This window comes from Pygocentrus nattereri, chromosome 28, assembly GCF_015220715.1.
Source record: "Pygocentrus nattereri isolate fPygNat1 chromosome 28, fPygNat1.pri, whole genome shotgun sequence".
Taxonomy (NCBI): Eukaryota; Metazoa; Chordata; class Actinopteri; order Characiformes; family Serrasalmidae; genus Pygocentrus; species Pygocentrus nattereri.
The window spans coordinates 5,081,622-5,096,621 of record NC_051238.1 but is presented as its reverse complement, the minus strand read 5'-3'; the positions used below and the strand labels follow the sequence as shown (position 1 = coordinate 5,096,621).

The 15,000-nt window shown below is 42.9% G+C and overlaps 1 protein-coding gene across 3 annotated transcripts in view; it reads left to right on the top strand.

Annotated features, from left to right (window-relative positions):
- The window catches only part of rgl1 (ral guanine nucleotide dissociation stimulator-like 1), an 83,660-nt gene that overhangs the window by 63,716 nt on the left and 4,944 nt on the right, over positions 1–15,000 (top strand). For all 3 annotated transcript variants that reach the window (XM_037535836.1, XM_017717783.2, XM_017717784.2), the window contains exons 4-17: positions 1,298–1,372; positions 3,036–3,229; positions 4,818–4,942; positions 5,333–5,548; positions 6,669–6,772; positions 8,505–8,589; positions 8,707–8,796; positions 9,686–9,772; positions 10,315–10,347; positions 10,479–10,600; positions 12,454–12,543; positions 13,440–13,620; positions 13,984–14,247; positions 14,391–14,505. In XM_037535836.1, coding sequence (XP_037391733.1) covers positions 1,298–1,372; positions 3,036–3,229; positions 4,818–4,942; positions 5,333–5,548; positions 6,669–6,772; positions 8,505–8,589; positions 8,707–8,796; positions 9,686–9,772; positions 10,315–10,347; positions 10,479–10,600; positions 12,454–12,543; positions 13,440–13,620; positions 13,984–14,247; positions 14,391–14,505 — 1,781 coding nt within the window. The remainder of the gene's footprint in view (positions 1–1,297; positions 1,373–3,035; positions 3,230–4,817; positions 4,943–5,332; positions 5,549–6,668; positions 6,773–8,504; positions 8,590–8,706; positions 8,797–9,685; positions 9,773–10,314; positions 10,348–10,478; positions 10,601–12,453; positions 12,544–13,439; positions 13,621–13,983; positions 14,248–14,390; positions 14,506–15,000) is intronic.

Here is a 15,000-nt window from a genome sequence, read left to right as displayed (position 1 = left end):
CCGCTGCCGTCAGAACAAAACCATTTCTCCTTTTTTTGGCATAATTTGAAAATGACTGTAGCTCTTTACACTGTGGGTCAATTTCATGATGAAAGGATCAGAAGAAATTGAAACATTCGGGTTCCATTGACTTACATTAAAAGCCAATCGGGTAAAGTTACACACGAGTTTTGTTCTGACAGCAGCTATAAATATTTATATATTTATATATTTATATATATTAGTCTGGTTCCATTGACTTTGAAAAATTCAGTAACTTCTTCAGTAATGCAAATTTCTCTTAGCGCCCTTAAAGGATTCTAGTAGTATGTTAGCTCTTCGCTAACGGCGTTTAACATGAATATTTATTCTCCATTTTCAGTTAAATACAGACCCCTGAAGCTTGTTAAAGACTTTCCATGTATTTTATTTAAAGCTGTAGCAGACAGACTAACATATATTTTACCTTGTAGAAACCAAAAATGTCTAGAACTCTCAGAAGCCCCATAGCGATGATTTCTCATACATTTGGTTTCTGATGATCTTGCATTAGTCATCTTCAACGCTTATGCTTCCAACCAAAACTTAACAGCGAAATAATGTCTGGATTTGGTTAACCATGGAAAAAAATGATCAGAATTTGCCACTACCTGCTCAAACTAATGCTATAATAAGGGGGGATTTTGTTTGGTTTTATTCTTTTAAACCATACTGGCTCTTTCAAAATGATACTTTATGGTACCACATTGATTGAATCTGGTTTAAACTATATTCAGCAAGCAAATAAGGGAAATGTTCTGTAGTTGTCCAGTCAGTCACCAGACCACAAACAAATCAAGCCTGTGTTTCACTTGCTGAGAGCAAAACCGAAGGTAAAATACATGAAGAACAAGCAGGAACTGAAGACGGCTGCTGTAAAGGCCTGGGAAAGGCCTCGGAAGAAACCCAGCGTCTGGTGATGTCTGTTGGCTCCAGGTCTTCAGGATAGTATTAATACTGCATAGTATTGAAAATGGACTCTGAGCTCGTATTCGTTGATTTTATCTTCATTTAAACCCCACTAAACTGTGGTAGATGGAGTTAAGCAGGAAAATGAAATATATAATTAGGCTGATTGGATTCAGATGCAGGTTGTTTTGTGTTTTATGGTAACGGATCACAGTGACACCTTGATGCTAGAGGTTTATGGAATCTTGTGAAACATCTAATTTCTTGCTGTAGATTGTTCTGTGAAAGTCTGCTGAGCACTGCACACAGCTTTACGCTGTATTTTGAAAGGAGATGTTCTAGGCTGATGCATAGATATGTGCTCTGACAGGTACGGGAACATGGAAGACTGCAACGGGGAAAGCGATCAGCACCACTCTGGAGAAAGCAGAGGAGCCGTGAGAAAGTGAGAGATGTTCAGTTCTGCTCTACACCCACCCTGCCTGTCTGTCTGCCTGTCTGTCTGCCTGTCTGCCCACGCGTCATGTCTGTCTGTCTGCTTGTCCGACTGTCTGTCTGCTTGTCCGTCTGCCTGCCTCTCTGTTTGCCCAATTGCCTGTCTGTCTGCCTGTCTGCCCACGCGTCTTGTCTGTCTGTCTGCTTGTCCGTCTGCCTGCCTGTCTGTTTGCCCAATTGCCTGTTTGTCTGCCTGTCTGCCCACCCGTCTTTCTACTTGCCTGCCTTTCTGTCTGTCTGTCTGCCCATCTGCCTTTCTGCCCATCTGTCTGCTTACCTGTCTGTCTGCTTGCCTGCCTTCCTGTCTGTCTGCTTGTCTGTCTGTCTGTTTGCCTGTCTGTTTGCCTCATTGTCTGCCTTCTGTCTGCCTGTTTGCCTGCTGTCCATCTACCTGCCAGCCTGTTTGCCTGTCTGTCTGTCGGCATAGCATTTGCCTGTCTGTCTGCCCGCCCGTTTGCCTGTATGTCCACCCGTCTGTCTGTCTGCCCGTCCGTCTCTCTGTCTGCCCGCCCGTCTGTCTGCCCACCTGCCTGTCCGTCTGCCTGTCCGTCTGCCTGTCCGTCTGCCTGTCCGTCTGCCTGTCCGTCTGCCTGTCTGTCTGCCTGTTTGCCTGCTGTCCATCTACCTGCCAGCCTACTGTCTGCTACAGTAGCTAACAGTTCTTCTGTACACTGCAGTAATTCAGTGGTTCTCTCTACTACGAATAAGTTAACAATATTTTTGTACAATTAAATAATCCCGTTATAATCGCCTCAATAACTGTACTGTACTCTGTGATCTTTTTTTGTGATATCTTGTAGATATTCTACTACGTTCATTGCAGTACGTCTCCTACACTCTCTGCAGTCATGTCCCCTGCAGTAGTAATCCAGTAGTCCCTGTGCTCTCTCTAAATCCACTTCCTAAAGTTGGTGTTTGAGAGTGGCCTGCGTTCCATGGAAGCTGCGACATTTATTTAACTGACGATTTAGGGGAAATGGAGTAATTAAGGAAGTTATGAGTAACGCCGTGTGGCTACTGTATGAATCACGGACGACTCTTATTCATAGCATCGTTCATTCAGAGCGAAATGGTGAAAGTAAAAATATTTCACCAATATTTCAAATCTAGCCACAGTCGTGTGCAAAATTTGGGCACCCCTGGTCAAATTGTGAATAAGTGAACACATCCTCTGCAGAGACACACTCCTGCACACTTTAATGCACAGTTCCTGTTTACTTGCTGGATGTGTTTATTTTTCGAGGGAAATATTTTAATTGCAGCATTTACACGTGGCACATTTTAATATATTTTGTTTTATATATATATATATTATTTTCATTAAATTAATAGGCCTTGTGCTGTAAAATGTGTATAAAGTTGTGTTAAATAATTTTTGCTTAGAAAATGAACAAAGCGTGCCATTTGACTGGGGGTGTTCAAACTTTTGCACACGGTTTTGTCGGTCTGTCATTTTATTATTTTCACTGTATCTTCAGACGCACATTTACATAAATCAGAAACATCACTGGGTGCCATTCTGTACATGTATGTTATTGTTTTTGTTCTTTCAGCATCTGCATCAATTCCTTATTTTTCTCTTTCTCTGTGACCTCTGTAACCCCCCCCAACAGTGCGTTAGCGTCCATCCTGCGAGCGTGGCTGGATCAGTGTCCAGAGGATTTCCAGGAGCCGCCATCGTACCCCAGTCTGAGCAGGGTGTTAGGCTTCCTGCAGAAGGCCATGCCCAGCTCAGAGCCCACGCGCCGGGCACAGAGCCTGCTGGAGCAGCTGCAGAGCCAGGCTGGCCTGGAGAGTGACACAGAGGGTCAGTCTGTCTCCTGTTTGTCCACATGTCCTGTCCACTAACCTGCACATCCATGTATCTGCTTCTCAGTTCTGGTCTTAGCTTCAGGAGCAGACCATAGGCCTGCCAATCGCCAAGAGCCCTATAAACATACAAAACAGAAGGAAAACAATTATTTCTTCCTTTTAATCTTCTCTTCTCCTTTAATAACTTTTGATGTATATTTTGATGATTTTACAGTGCTGTTATTTTCAACAGCCAAAAATGTATATATTTTTGTTTTCTGTGCATCAGAAATTTTCCATTGAGAACAAATAAATGAGCAAATCAATTTCACACATCAGTCAACTTTATTTACTTTGATTAACCAAATCAATAAAAAGCGTTTCCGTAGTGACGAGTCGCTTTCTGGTTGCGTGCACATGCATGCTCAGAAAATAACACCGTGCAGCCAACAATCAAGGCAGCATAGAGCTTCTTTTATGCAGTGATAGGAAAAATAGTGCACCTGAAACATGGGGTCAGCAACCCAATTGTTAAATAGAGCCATTTTGCCCTTTCAACAAAAATCAAACCTCCTTGGGAGCCTCAACATTTTATGTCTTTTTTATCATCTTAGCTGTAAATATGTCTCAGTATGTGCTGATGTGCTAGTATAAGTTAAAAAAAATAATATAAACAAAAAAAACGCAGACTTACTTTGCTCTGCTTTAAGCTTTAGCTGAACGGTAGCCGCTTTTCTCGCATCTCCAGCAGGAAACTTTTCCACAAAAGTAGAGCAGTTTCTTGTAAAATGTCTCTCAACGTTCCACTTTTTACGAGGCTGAAGTCGCTTCTTGTTCACCAGCTTCTCAATCGAATTCACATTCCACCTTAAATGGTGCCTGAGGTGCCAGAATGTGACCGCAGAACCATTTAAGGTGGAACAGGGAAATTCAAACAAGAAGCTGGTGAACAAGAAGCGACTTCAGCTTCGTGACTTTTTAGTGTTTGTCAGTTTCTCGTTGCAGATTAAACACATCAGGAAACCAGCTGGAGTGATTATAAACACAAATAAGTCCATTCGTCTCCAAATTATCGATGCTCTTCTTAAATCTTTCTCTTTGCCTTTTTGTTAGACACTAGCTAGGTGACGCTGTTGTCTGTGTTGCTATGGTGACCAACAGTCTGCGCTGGTCTTCAGGGTTAAAGGGTGAATCAGCAGTTCTACATTAACTCCAGTGTTTAAGACCATTTACTGTTAAACTGTGTTGAAGGATCAGCAGAGCTTTATTTTACTGTAGAGGAGGATTATTTTATTATTACCTACATAATTACCTAATTCCTGCTGTGGAGCCGCAACGGGGCAGTAAAAGAGCCGCATGCAGGTCCGTTTTACTATGACCTAAGTGGACATGTCCACATAGCAGCTAATGAATTGAAGGGCAATACTGACTTTGCTTGTCTGTCTCTGCTTTATTTAATCTATTTGTCTGTTTATTTTATGTTTATGCTACCTCTGTATACATCCATCTGTCCATCCATGTGTCTACACCCTCCAATATGTCAACAAACCTTTCCTGCTCCTCTCATATCTGTTCTCACCCCCCCCTTGCTTCCCCATCCACAGGAGGTTTCCATGGTAACAGCCCCTTCTGCCTGGGAGAGGATGAGGAGGTGGAGATCGAGGTGCAGGAGGACTTCTTGTCCTTCAGTGCCGACCTGGTGGCAGAACAACTCACTTACATGGATGCGGTGAGGGGTCCTCTCCTCAACATACACATAAACTAATGGCATCACAGAAAAGGGTGGACTTTTACAGTCACTGAAACCTGAATTAATATACAGTATATACTTATATAAAATATGGAATAAGTCTCAGTGCTTTGCAAAAGTGAGTGGACACAGTGTTTAAAAACTCCACCAGTGTCACTGCAGTGCTGAGAATGGTCCACCACCCAAATAGTACCTGCTCTGTGAGCGTCCAGGGGGTCCTGACCACTGAAGAACAGGGTAACAGAGTATCAGAGAAACAGATGGACTACAGTCTGTAATGGTCACAATGTTATGCCTGTGTATGTATAACTGGTCAAGTCTAACGTTTGAACTAATATTGTCCTTGTCCTGTGTGTGTGTGTGTTTCAGCTGCTGTTTAAGAAGGTGGTCCCTCACCACTGTTTGGGCTCCGTGTGGTCCCAGCGGGACAAAAAGGAGAACAAGCAGGCCGCGCCCACCGTTCGCGCCACCATAACCCAGTTCAATGCCGTGGCTGGCTGCGTGGTCAGCACTGTCCTCCACCAGCGTCACCTACGGCCACACCTGCGTGCACGCATCATCCAGCGCTGGATTGACGTGGCACAGGTGTGCGCTCACGCTATTTATAGATCACCTCTGTGTTGGAGAGGCACTCGGTGTCTTTAAATAGAAATCTTGCTTTTAAGTAAAGTCATTTTTGGTATCTGGGTCAGAAATGAAGGGCTGTAGTTTCAAAAGGAGAGAAAAGTTTTTATATATTTATATATGAAGAGTTTTCATTAGCATCAGAATTGCAAGAGCATGTGGTAGAAGCCTTGTGTTAAGTGTGAAGGGGAGGATGTAACATCACTGTGTCAAATGTTTGGAATCGCTGCTAAATCCCTGTTTACATGAATATAAGGCCAGTTTTGTCGCAGATACGCTTATGAAATGACTCTTACATGAAGCTCTTATTATGTAGGTTTCAAACAATTATTACTAAGCTGTAAAACGTAAGAAATTGATGAACGTAGATGGGCACATCTCACTGATTACATAGCTATTTACACCTAGCTATGTAAAGTTATGACGAGATATTATTATTGTTATTATGTTATTACACTATTACTTAATACGATTTGCCATTGTTTACCATCACACTTCTTGCTGATCCCAAAATATTTTTTAAACTGTGAATAAACCATCAGTTTTCGGTTTGGTGGACAAATGGTGAACCTACTGTCGGCTTCATCCCGTATTCACATCCATCATACGAAACAGCATACATCTCTCCTTTTTAGTAATGTGTTATAACTGATTATTGGTACATTTTAAGATGTTTAAAACCCTTATTGATAAACTAGTTTAAGCCGTTTATAAACCCTTTATAAAAGTAGTCGTATTGTAAAGTGTTACCCAATTTTAATGACAAACAACTCCAGACTTTTGAACGATAGAGTAGCACACCCAGCCCAGCACAGTGCTTCATTCATAATCAATAACACATTACAGTTAGCCTCATCCAGACGCTCCCAAACTGCTCCCCAGCTCATTTCTTCTCATTCTTAGTCTTGTTTACATTTTTAGGTGAAGTATTTATTTTTTTAACCCAAAGTTAGTTTGTATAACTTTGTCCAAGTCTCCAAATGACCATGTGGTCTCCACATACTAGTAATCATTGTTGGCACTTTTGTTTGTCGTACGAGTTGTTTTTAACTAAATGCGAAGCTTTGTTTTGTCTTCTCAGGAGTGCAGGATCCGTAAGAACTTCTCCTCTCTCAAAGCCATCGTCTCTGCCTTGCAGTCCAACCCCATCTACAGGCTGAAGAGAGCCTGGGCCTGTGTACACAAGTGAGTTTCCATTCCTGCCCACCACGGCCGCGTTCCAGTCTGAAATATTACAAGCACTTCCTCACAGCTACTTCCCCTTGGGATTGTCCATTTTGTGGAGAGTGCAATGTTTATTCTTAAATACTGCAGCGTCTTCAAATTTAAACCAACCGTAGCTGATGCATCTGTGTAATTCTGGAGCTCTAGCTTAAAAGCATCGGTTCCAAAAGAACCGTAGAATAGCTGCTGGTGCATTTCTTTAAAAGTTCCACGTTTGTAAATGAGCTGCAGAGTTTAATGTAAAGGTTCATTTCAACAGGTTTTTTCTTAGAACGATACATCCAAGTCAAGAACCACTTCGAAATGTTTAGGTTTAAGAATGTTCATTGAAAAGGATGTTAAGCACTTTTTGCAATAAAAGGTGTTTTTTTTTTTTCCTGTTTTATCCCCTTAATCATGGATCTGTTAGTGGAAGGGAGCAGTTTATTTGGCTTTTCTTTCTCAGTATCATTTCATATGATTGTACCTCTAAACTATATAGACATCCCGTATTTTCCTGGGACAGTGCCTTTTTCCAGCTATTCTGAATTTGCACTGCAGTTCAGATGAGATTTCATTGTTGGTAGAAATCAAGAAAAAAAATCATAGCTCAATGTAAATCATTATAAAGATTTTTGAGAAAACACCTCTCTAATTCAGGTACCTGAATGAGGTCTGAATTTGGCACTGTTGAGGTCTCACTTTTTCTATTTGTTGCCATTAAGGCATTTGCCTACTTTGACCCTAGAAACCATCTGTATTAGTGCGGGCTGAAGCCAACAGGCAGCACACTGTATGTTGCTACAGTATAATCTGTGCTTGTGACCCTCTCATTCAAGTACAGCTTTTAAAGCAGACTATGCTGGACAGTGCTCATAAGAAGCCTATGAATAAATCAATGAGCAGCAGACTAACAAAAGCAGCAGGCAGCTCCAAAAACCAGCTGGAAAGCTCCAGGTCCCCACGAGAGCTTCTCTTGTAACCACTGTATGAGTAAGAGCAAGAGCTACATTTGATTGGCAGGCACACTCTGGACGTTCTTGATGAAAATCAGAAACTGTTCACTCTACAGAAATGAAATGATTTTCATCTTCATGTTCATGTGATAAATCTGTGAGCCTGGCTGCGCCAAAAATTTTGCCACTTAAATACATTCCGATTATAGATTAAGACAGGGGTGTTTATATACTCCCTCTGCCCCACAGTCTGATGGGAAATCTCTGTTCACTTTCCGTTCATCTTTCACTATGATGTGACGCACATGCAGAACGGGCTTAAACTTTCCGATAGGGAATGTAATCAGATACAGGCGTTTACACGGATATTATTCTTCTATTTAACGGATTATTTACTTGTTCACCCACCTCATTCAGTCAGTTACAAACTGTATTCTGAATGTTCTCAGTCAGGCTAGTCTATTCTGATTGAGGAGTTTACATGGACGCGTTCCATTCTGGTTGCGCTATTAGTCGGATTATTAATGGATTATTTGACATTTGGGCGCCAATGTAAGGCAGCATGTAAACATGGCTACTAAAAGTTATAAATACATTCTGAAACTTATTTTGTTTATATACGCTATAACAAAATACAGTGGCTAAAGTTTACCTGCACTGTTCACTGTTTTGATCATTTTTCAGAATTAGTATTTATATATGTGTGACCGCCCTGCCAACTTCGCCGCCGATTTATTCTGTCACGTTTCCCTTTGCAGAGACAGCATGCAAATGTTTGAGGAGCTCTCAGACATTTTCTCTGACCACAACAACTACCTGACCAGCCGAGAGCTGCTGATGAGGGTGAGTGTTTTTGGAGTCTGTACGTTTTCCAGAACAGTTTGTGTTGGGTAACTGTTTAAGCGGTAGCAGATATTAATAACTACTTTTTAAGTTATTAACTACTCTTCATCTCTACAGGAGGGTACGTCAAAGTTTGCCAGTCTGGAGAACTGTGCCAAAGAGCACCAGAAGCGCTCCCAGAAGAGACTGCAGCTGCAGAAAGAGGCGGTGAGTTAGAGAAGAGTGAGCATGTGCATCAGGTCTGGGTGTAGGTTGGGATGGACTGTGGGAAACGGGATTGACCGTGCTCTTCTAGTGTGTAGATGGAATAAAATGAATGACCGGCAGAAAAGAGGACTTACTCAGCACTTATTTATGCAGGACCTTAGCCCATGTTCACACTTGGCGTTAGCATGTCTTGGGTGATCCGATCCTTGGTGGACTGTGCTAAGCTGAGCTGTGAACGAGGTCCAGTGCGTCTCATAGATGCGCTGCTATTCCATCTCTCAAACCGCATTTGGGGGTGGTCAAATGACCACATAACATTTGTAGTATGAGCACTAAACTGCCTTGACAGCAGCAAAGGACCACCTAATCAACTGGGAAGGTTCTTTCTTCATCTCTTGTTTGTTTATAAGATACCTTAGCAGTCTGTGTGATCGAAACGCTTGTAACAGCTCATACATGCACACAGACTTGTGGCACATTTTTGTCTGACGAACAAGAAGGAGAAATCACTGGAGACCCATAGAAACGCCAGGTGTAAACAGCTGTTGATCTCACTGTTAACTTATGACCAGATCACCCAAGACAGAAGTTAGCACCCAGTATGAAAGGGCTTTAGAGTACAGCGAATGATTTCGAAACAGGTTCCTTCTGTGAAGGACGGGAGGATTTTATTACGCTGGGTCGAATTGTTTACAAATTCAGTTCATTTTTTTCTTACAGAATTTCAGGACAGAACAGCTGATCTAGGATCAAGTCACGCTGACCATATTTAGTCACATAAAAGATGTCCTAGGGTCGTAGAACCAAACAGTGCTCCTGCTGTGGGGGTTTATTAATGCCAGCCTGGATCTGACCATTATTAACGTGCCTCTTCGTGTGCTTCTTCTAGGGAGCCATGCAAGGGACGATTCCCTACCTTGGCACATTTCTGACCGACCTGACCATGCTGGACACGGCACTGCCTGACCTGGTGGAGGTAAGACGTGGTAGACAGTAGGACAATCGCTGTATATTATACTTTGTCTTGTGTAATAGTGAACATATGATAACACGGCAGTGTTCAACACAAAAACTTTCACTTTATAAGTACTTTTTGGTCACCAAATTACCACCGCAAAACTTAGAACCAAACCAGCAGGGCCCCTCTTCACGTACCAGGGCTGAATCTCAAATGTTTCCGTGCTCCCTACACAGTGCACTACGGAGAGATTTAAATACTGGATCCTGCAGGACAACAGTGAATAATATAGCTGGGAAATTTGTCATTTGGGATAAATGAGGCACTGTTTGGCTGTAAAGGCTTGAATTTCTAAGCCTTCATAGCTAGCACACTATTTTATTTAGGGAGTACGGAGCCGTTTGGGATTCAGCCTGGGTTTGACTCCAAGTCATGAGAGTTAAGATAAAGTGCTTGAAAGCATGCTCTGGCTTTATAATTCAGATTTGCTGCTGGGTCACAGCAGTTTGAAAGCATTTGAGACGTTTGGTCATGACTGGATCTCGTTCTGCCTTCCACAGGGTGGTCTTATCAACTTTGAGAAGAGGAGGAGGGTGAGTTCTTTTCTTTTCCCTGTCCAGCTTGACCTTTAAGTAGACATCAGTATGGACTTCATCATCTCTCTCTCTCTCTCTCTCTCTCTCTCTCTCTCTCTCTCTCTCTCTCTCTCTCTCTCTCTGTGCAGGAGTTTGAGGTGATTGCGCAGATCAAGCTCTTGCAGTCTGCCTGTAACAGTTACTGCCTCAGCCCTGACCCAGCTTTCCTGCGCTGGTTTAAGAACCAACCCCAACACACCGAGGAAGAGAGGTACACGCTTTAACTCTTTCTCTCCTCTCATTCTTCAACAGCATGCAGTTATAATCTGGTTTGCTGTGGTGACTTCAGGCTCCTTCCCTTACGGTTCTGGAGGGCTGGTAGTCCTGCTCGGTTTGGTGATCTCCCAAACTCCCCTGGTCCAACTTGCCTGTTACTTGTCAGGGTTAATAGGAATGTTTGAGCAGAGAAATCACTGAACTCTGCTGGACACCGGCACCTTCAGGACCAGAACTGAAGAACCCTGATCTAGTGGATCTGGTTATGTCAGTGTTTTCTCTGCCAGTCATTGGAAGGTTGAATTACTGGACAGTTTAGTGGTTTCCATCCAACATCAAGAAGAGCCTACGTTTGATAGCCTGCTGAGAGACCTTGTTTCCTCCCACGGTCCAAAGACATGCAGTCAGGCTAACTGGAGATGCTAAATTGCCCCCAAGTGTGAATGAGTGTGTTAGTGTGAATGTATATGTCTGTGCATCTGCAATCGACTGGTGATCGAATGGTGACCTTTCCAACCCCCGTCACCCAGAAGAATTGGGTATAACTGTGCAGAGAAACTAAACTATGCTGTGACCATGCTGGGCTGCTAATTATTCATTTGAAGGGGAAGTGGTTTCTACACTAGCAGCTTTGCTCTGAGTCTGTCAGGTTTTTAGTGAAATGCATATAGTTAAAAATGTGTGTTTTTGAAGATTCAGTGAAAATAATGTGCCAGACAGATAAAAGTCTGAACACCACCAGTCAAATGACATGTTTTGTTGATTTGCTAAGTTAACACATCCTCTACAGAGAAATCACTTAAATATGGCATTTTTCTGTAAGTTTTACTCTGCAATTTGTAGCGATTTGCTGAGTTTATCATACCATCATGTTATCATGTGCCATAACTTTTGCACAGGCCACATTTGTTTTTTTTCAATATATTAAACTCAGCAAATAAACTAATTATGTATTAAAATGTGCAGAAATCACAAATAATAGCTGCATTTTTTATTGAATATTATTATAATGGATTATAATGTAGTTCGATGCAGTTGAATGAACAGCTTCAAACCATTGCATCACAATGCATCCTTGCATTTTTACACCCATATCTCCAGTTTTAAGCACCTGAAGCAGATTATCAGGTAGAACTCCTGGCTCAGGGATGTGAGGAGCAGGAGTAGAATAAAAAACGTGAAGTTCCTGAGACTGAAGAACTTGGTACTGGGCGAGATCTTCTAGCACTCTAGACTGGACGGCCATTGCTGGACGCCCATCTTTGGCGCCCAAATGTCAAATGACCTTTTGTTGATTTACTAAGTTAAAACACCTACACGAAACACATATCTGCACATTTTAATGCACAACAGTTTAATATATTGGGAAAAAAAACAGAAATGGGACCTGTGAAAAAGTTCTGGCATAAAGTGACCCTTATTAGTCCCACTACGGGGAGATTTCACCTGGGCATGTATCCCATCTGTGCAGTGAAACACCCACATACACACTAGTGAACAGTGAGCACACTTGCCCGGAGCACTTCAGTCATGTGCTGTCGGCTCAGGGAATCAAACCGGCAACCTTCTGGTCACAAGGCTGGTGCCCTAACCTCCAGCCCACGACTGCCCCCATAATACTTTTAGACAAAGCCGTTGTTGGATTTGCAGCCACCACCCAGTTTCTCCAGCTTTGCGGTCCGTACTTTGGGTTCTTTTTAAACCATTTGCCGTCACACCTCATGGCATGGCCTGCTCCTGGGCTGGCATGCTGATGGGCAGAGAGGTCTTCGGAAACACTGTTTATAAGGATGAGGGAATAGAAATATCCAGAAAGCCTGGAACTGACTGTGATCTCCTGTGTTGTAGCTATTCTCTGTCCTGTGAGATCGAAGGTCTGGGAGACAGCAGTCCCACATCACCCAAATCTCGCACCAGCATGGTGAAGAGACTGAGTCTGTGAGTACACTAAGCCTCTCTATTACTCCAACATTATTCAAACACAGCAGTAGCCCAGGGGTCTCAAAGACCCCCAGCTAGTCCACATTCTTATTCTGTTCCAACTGGGGATGTAAACCTCTAACCTCATGACAAGAATTATTGTTGGTGTTTTGATTGTTTAATTTAGTGCATCGTGATATCTTATTTACCACAATTCAGTTTGAGAATTTTTTGTATGATTCAGAGTTATTAAAAAGCACTGAATGCAGAAATATGACCGGAGGGGCTGTTGACAATGGAATATAAAAAATAAAAACAGTATACCGAACTTTTTGGGGATTTTTACACTTGAATATAGCTCGATGATTTTATCTTCACCAACTAATAGCTGCATTTTTTATTGAATGTTATTATAATGGATTATAATGTAGTTCGATGCAGTTGAATGAACAGCTTCAAACCATTGCATCACAATGCATCCTTGCATTTTTACACCCATAACTCCAGTTTATAGCACCTGAAGCAGGTAAGCAGGTAGAACTCTGGTTTCCTAGCTCTGGTATGTGAGGAGCAGGAGTAGAACAAAAATGGGAAATTCCTGAGACTGACGAACTTAGGAATGGGCAAGATCGTCCAGCGCCATTGCACTGGACGGTTCAGTGCTTTCTGTGCGCTCTATTATTTTTCAAGTGGACTCAAGCTTGTTAGCGCAGTGAAGGGCGAATTTTCAGGATTTGAATCAATGGAGGCCTTCATGTTCAGTGTAAACTGGTGTTACGTTAAGGTTAAAAAGGTTAACCGGGTGTGGGTTGTAATGACACTCCAGAGAGCCCAACAGCTGTATTTTTCGGTTAATGTTTCATTTTTTGGGTAATGTTTATTATACTTACTGCATCTTTCTCACCATCACTCAGGCTTTTCTTGGGAAACGATTCCTCAGCCACAAGCTCCCCAGTCAGGGAAACACCCAGGTCGCCCCCCACTTGCAGCTCAGGGGAGAGCATGGACTCAGTCAGTGTGTCCTCCAGTGACTCAAGCCCATCGGACAACGAGAGCATGATGGCCACACACAATCTCCACACACAAATGAAGAAGGTATGTGCTTTGAGCTTGTATTGGTGCACGTAACTGTGCACTCGATTGTGTTGTGTAATAAAAATATTGTCGCTAATAAACATCCCTCAAATGCTGTACTGTCTGCTATCCCATTAGCCCATTATCCAGCTGACCCCTGAGTTCTGCTTTGTGCTGTAGTATCTGGTCTTAAATAACGTTCTTGTTGCTTGAATAATCACTTTGAGAGACTGAAAGTACAGTTGATCTAAAATGACCATAACGGTGGTCACATCATTATAACACACGCCACTCCATAACTGTGGTAACATCACTGTAACGTACGGCCTTAAGTGGCTTAATACTTTAATCTGAGTCCGATCTGCAATCCCGTGTCTCCTCCAGATGTCCGAGTCTTCCTCCTGTACGTCTCTCCACTCCATGGACACCTCCTCGTCCTCAGCAAGCGGTCCAGGATCTCTTGCCTCTCCTACACTTCCGGGCTCTGCCCTCTGCATTCATCGCCGCTGTGCCTCGCTCACCCCACTATCCCCGACCTCCCCCAGCTCACCGTGCCTGTCCCCTGCGTACAACACCCAGGCCCATGACGCCTGCATCATCAGAGTCAGCCTGGAGCAGGGCAATGGAAACCTCTACAAGAGCATAATGGTTAGTTTGTTGTTGGTGGTAGTGTCATTGTTGTAATTATTAATGTATCAGTATCGCTGTTGTTGATTAATGCAAGCTAATCACAATTACATCAGCTATAAAGTGTTTCTTAAATATTTTAACCGTGTGATCTGTTTCCCTAGCTGACAAACCAGGACAAAACCCCTGCAGTGATCAGCAGGGCCATGGCTAAGCACAACCTGGAGGAGGAGCAGCCAGAGGCCTATGAGCTCGTTCAAGTCATCTCAGAAGAGAGAGGTATTTAGCGCTACCACTCCTGTGACCCATGTAATGACTTACATTAACAGTAATACTGGAGATTGTTAGGCTACATTTACACATCAGGTAAAAGTGGCCCAAATCTGATTTCCTCACCAAATCCCATTTTTGGTTTGGCTGTTCACGTTATCTTTTAAATGTGGTCTGTATGCGACATCAGTCATCAGATGAGCTCCTAAACCGACCCGCATGTACAAAAGAACAGAGCTTCACGTTGCTTCACGTCATCATCCAGAGGTAAACAATCACGACTGCCAACGAATGTCACTTGTAACCCGGAGGGTTCAGTTTCACCTTCGCCAACGTCGCAGCAGCTTTATTGACTGACAGCTGGGCTCATCACCCAGAATGTGTTCGAGCTCACCATAAAAAGGGCTCAGTCACTTCTTTGGTCTGTGTCCTCAGACTTTTTTGTTCACTTTTCTTTATGCTGCAGCCTCGCTGTCCTACGGCCACGTGTGGACATTTCTTTCC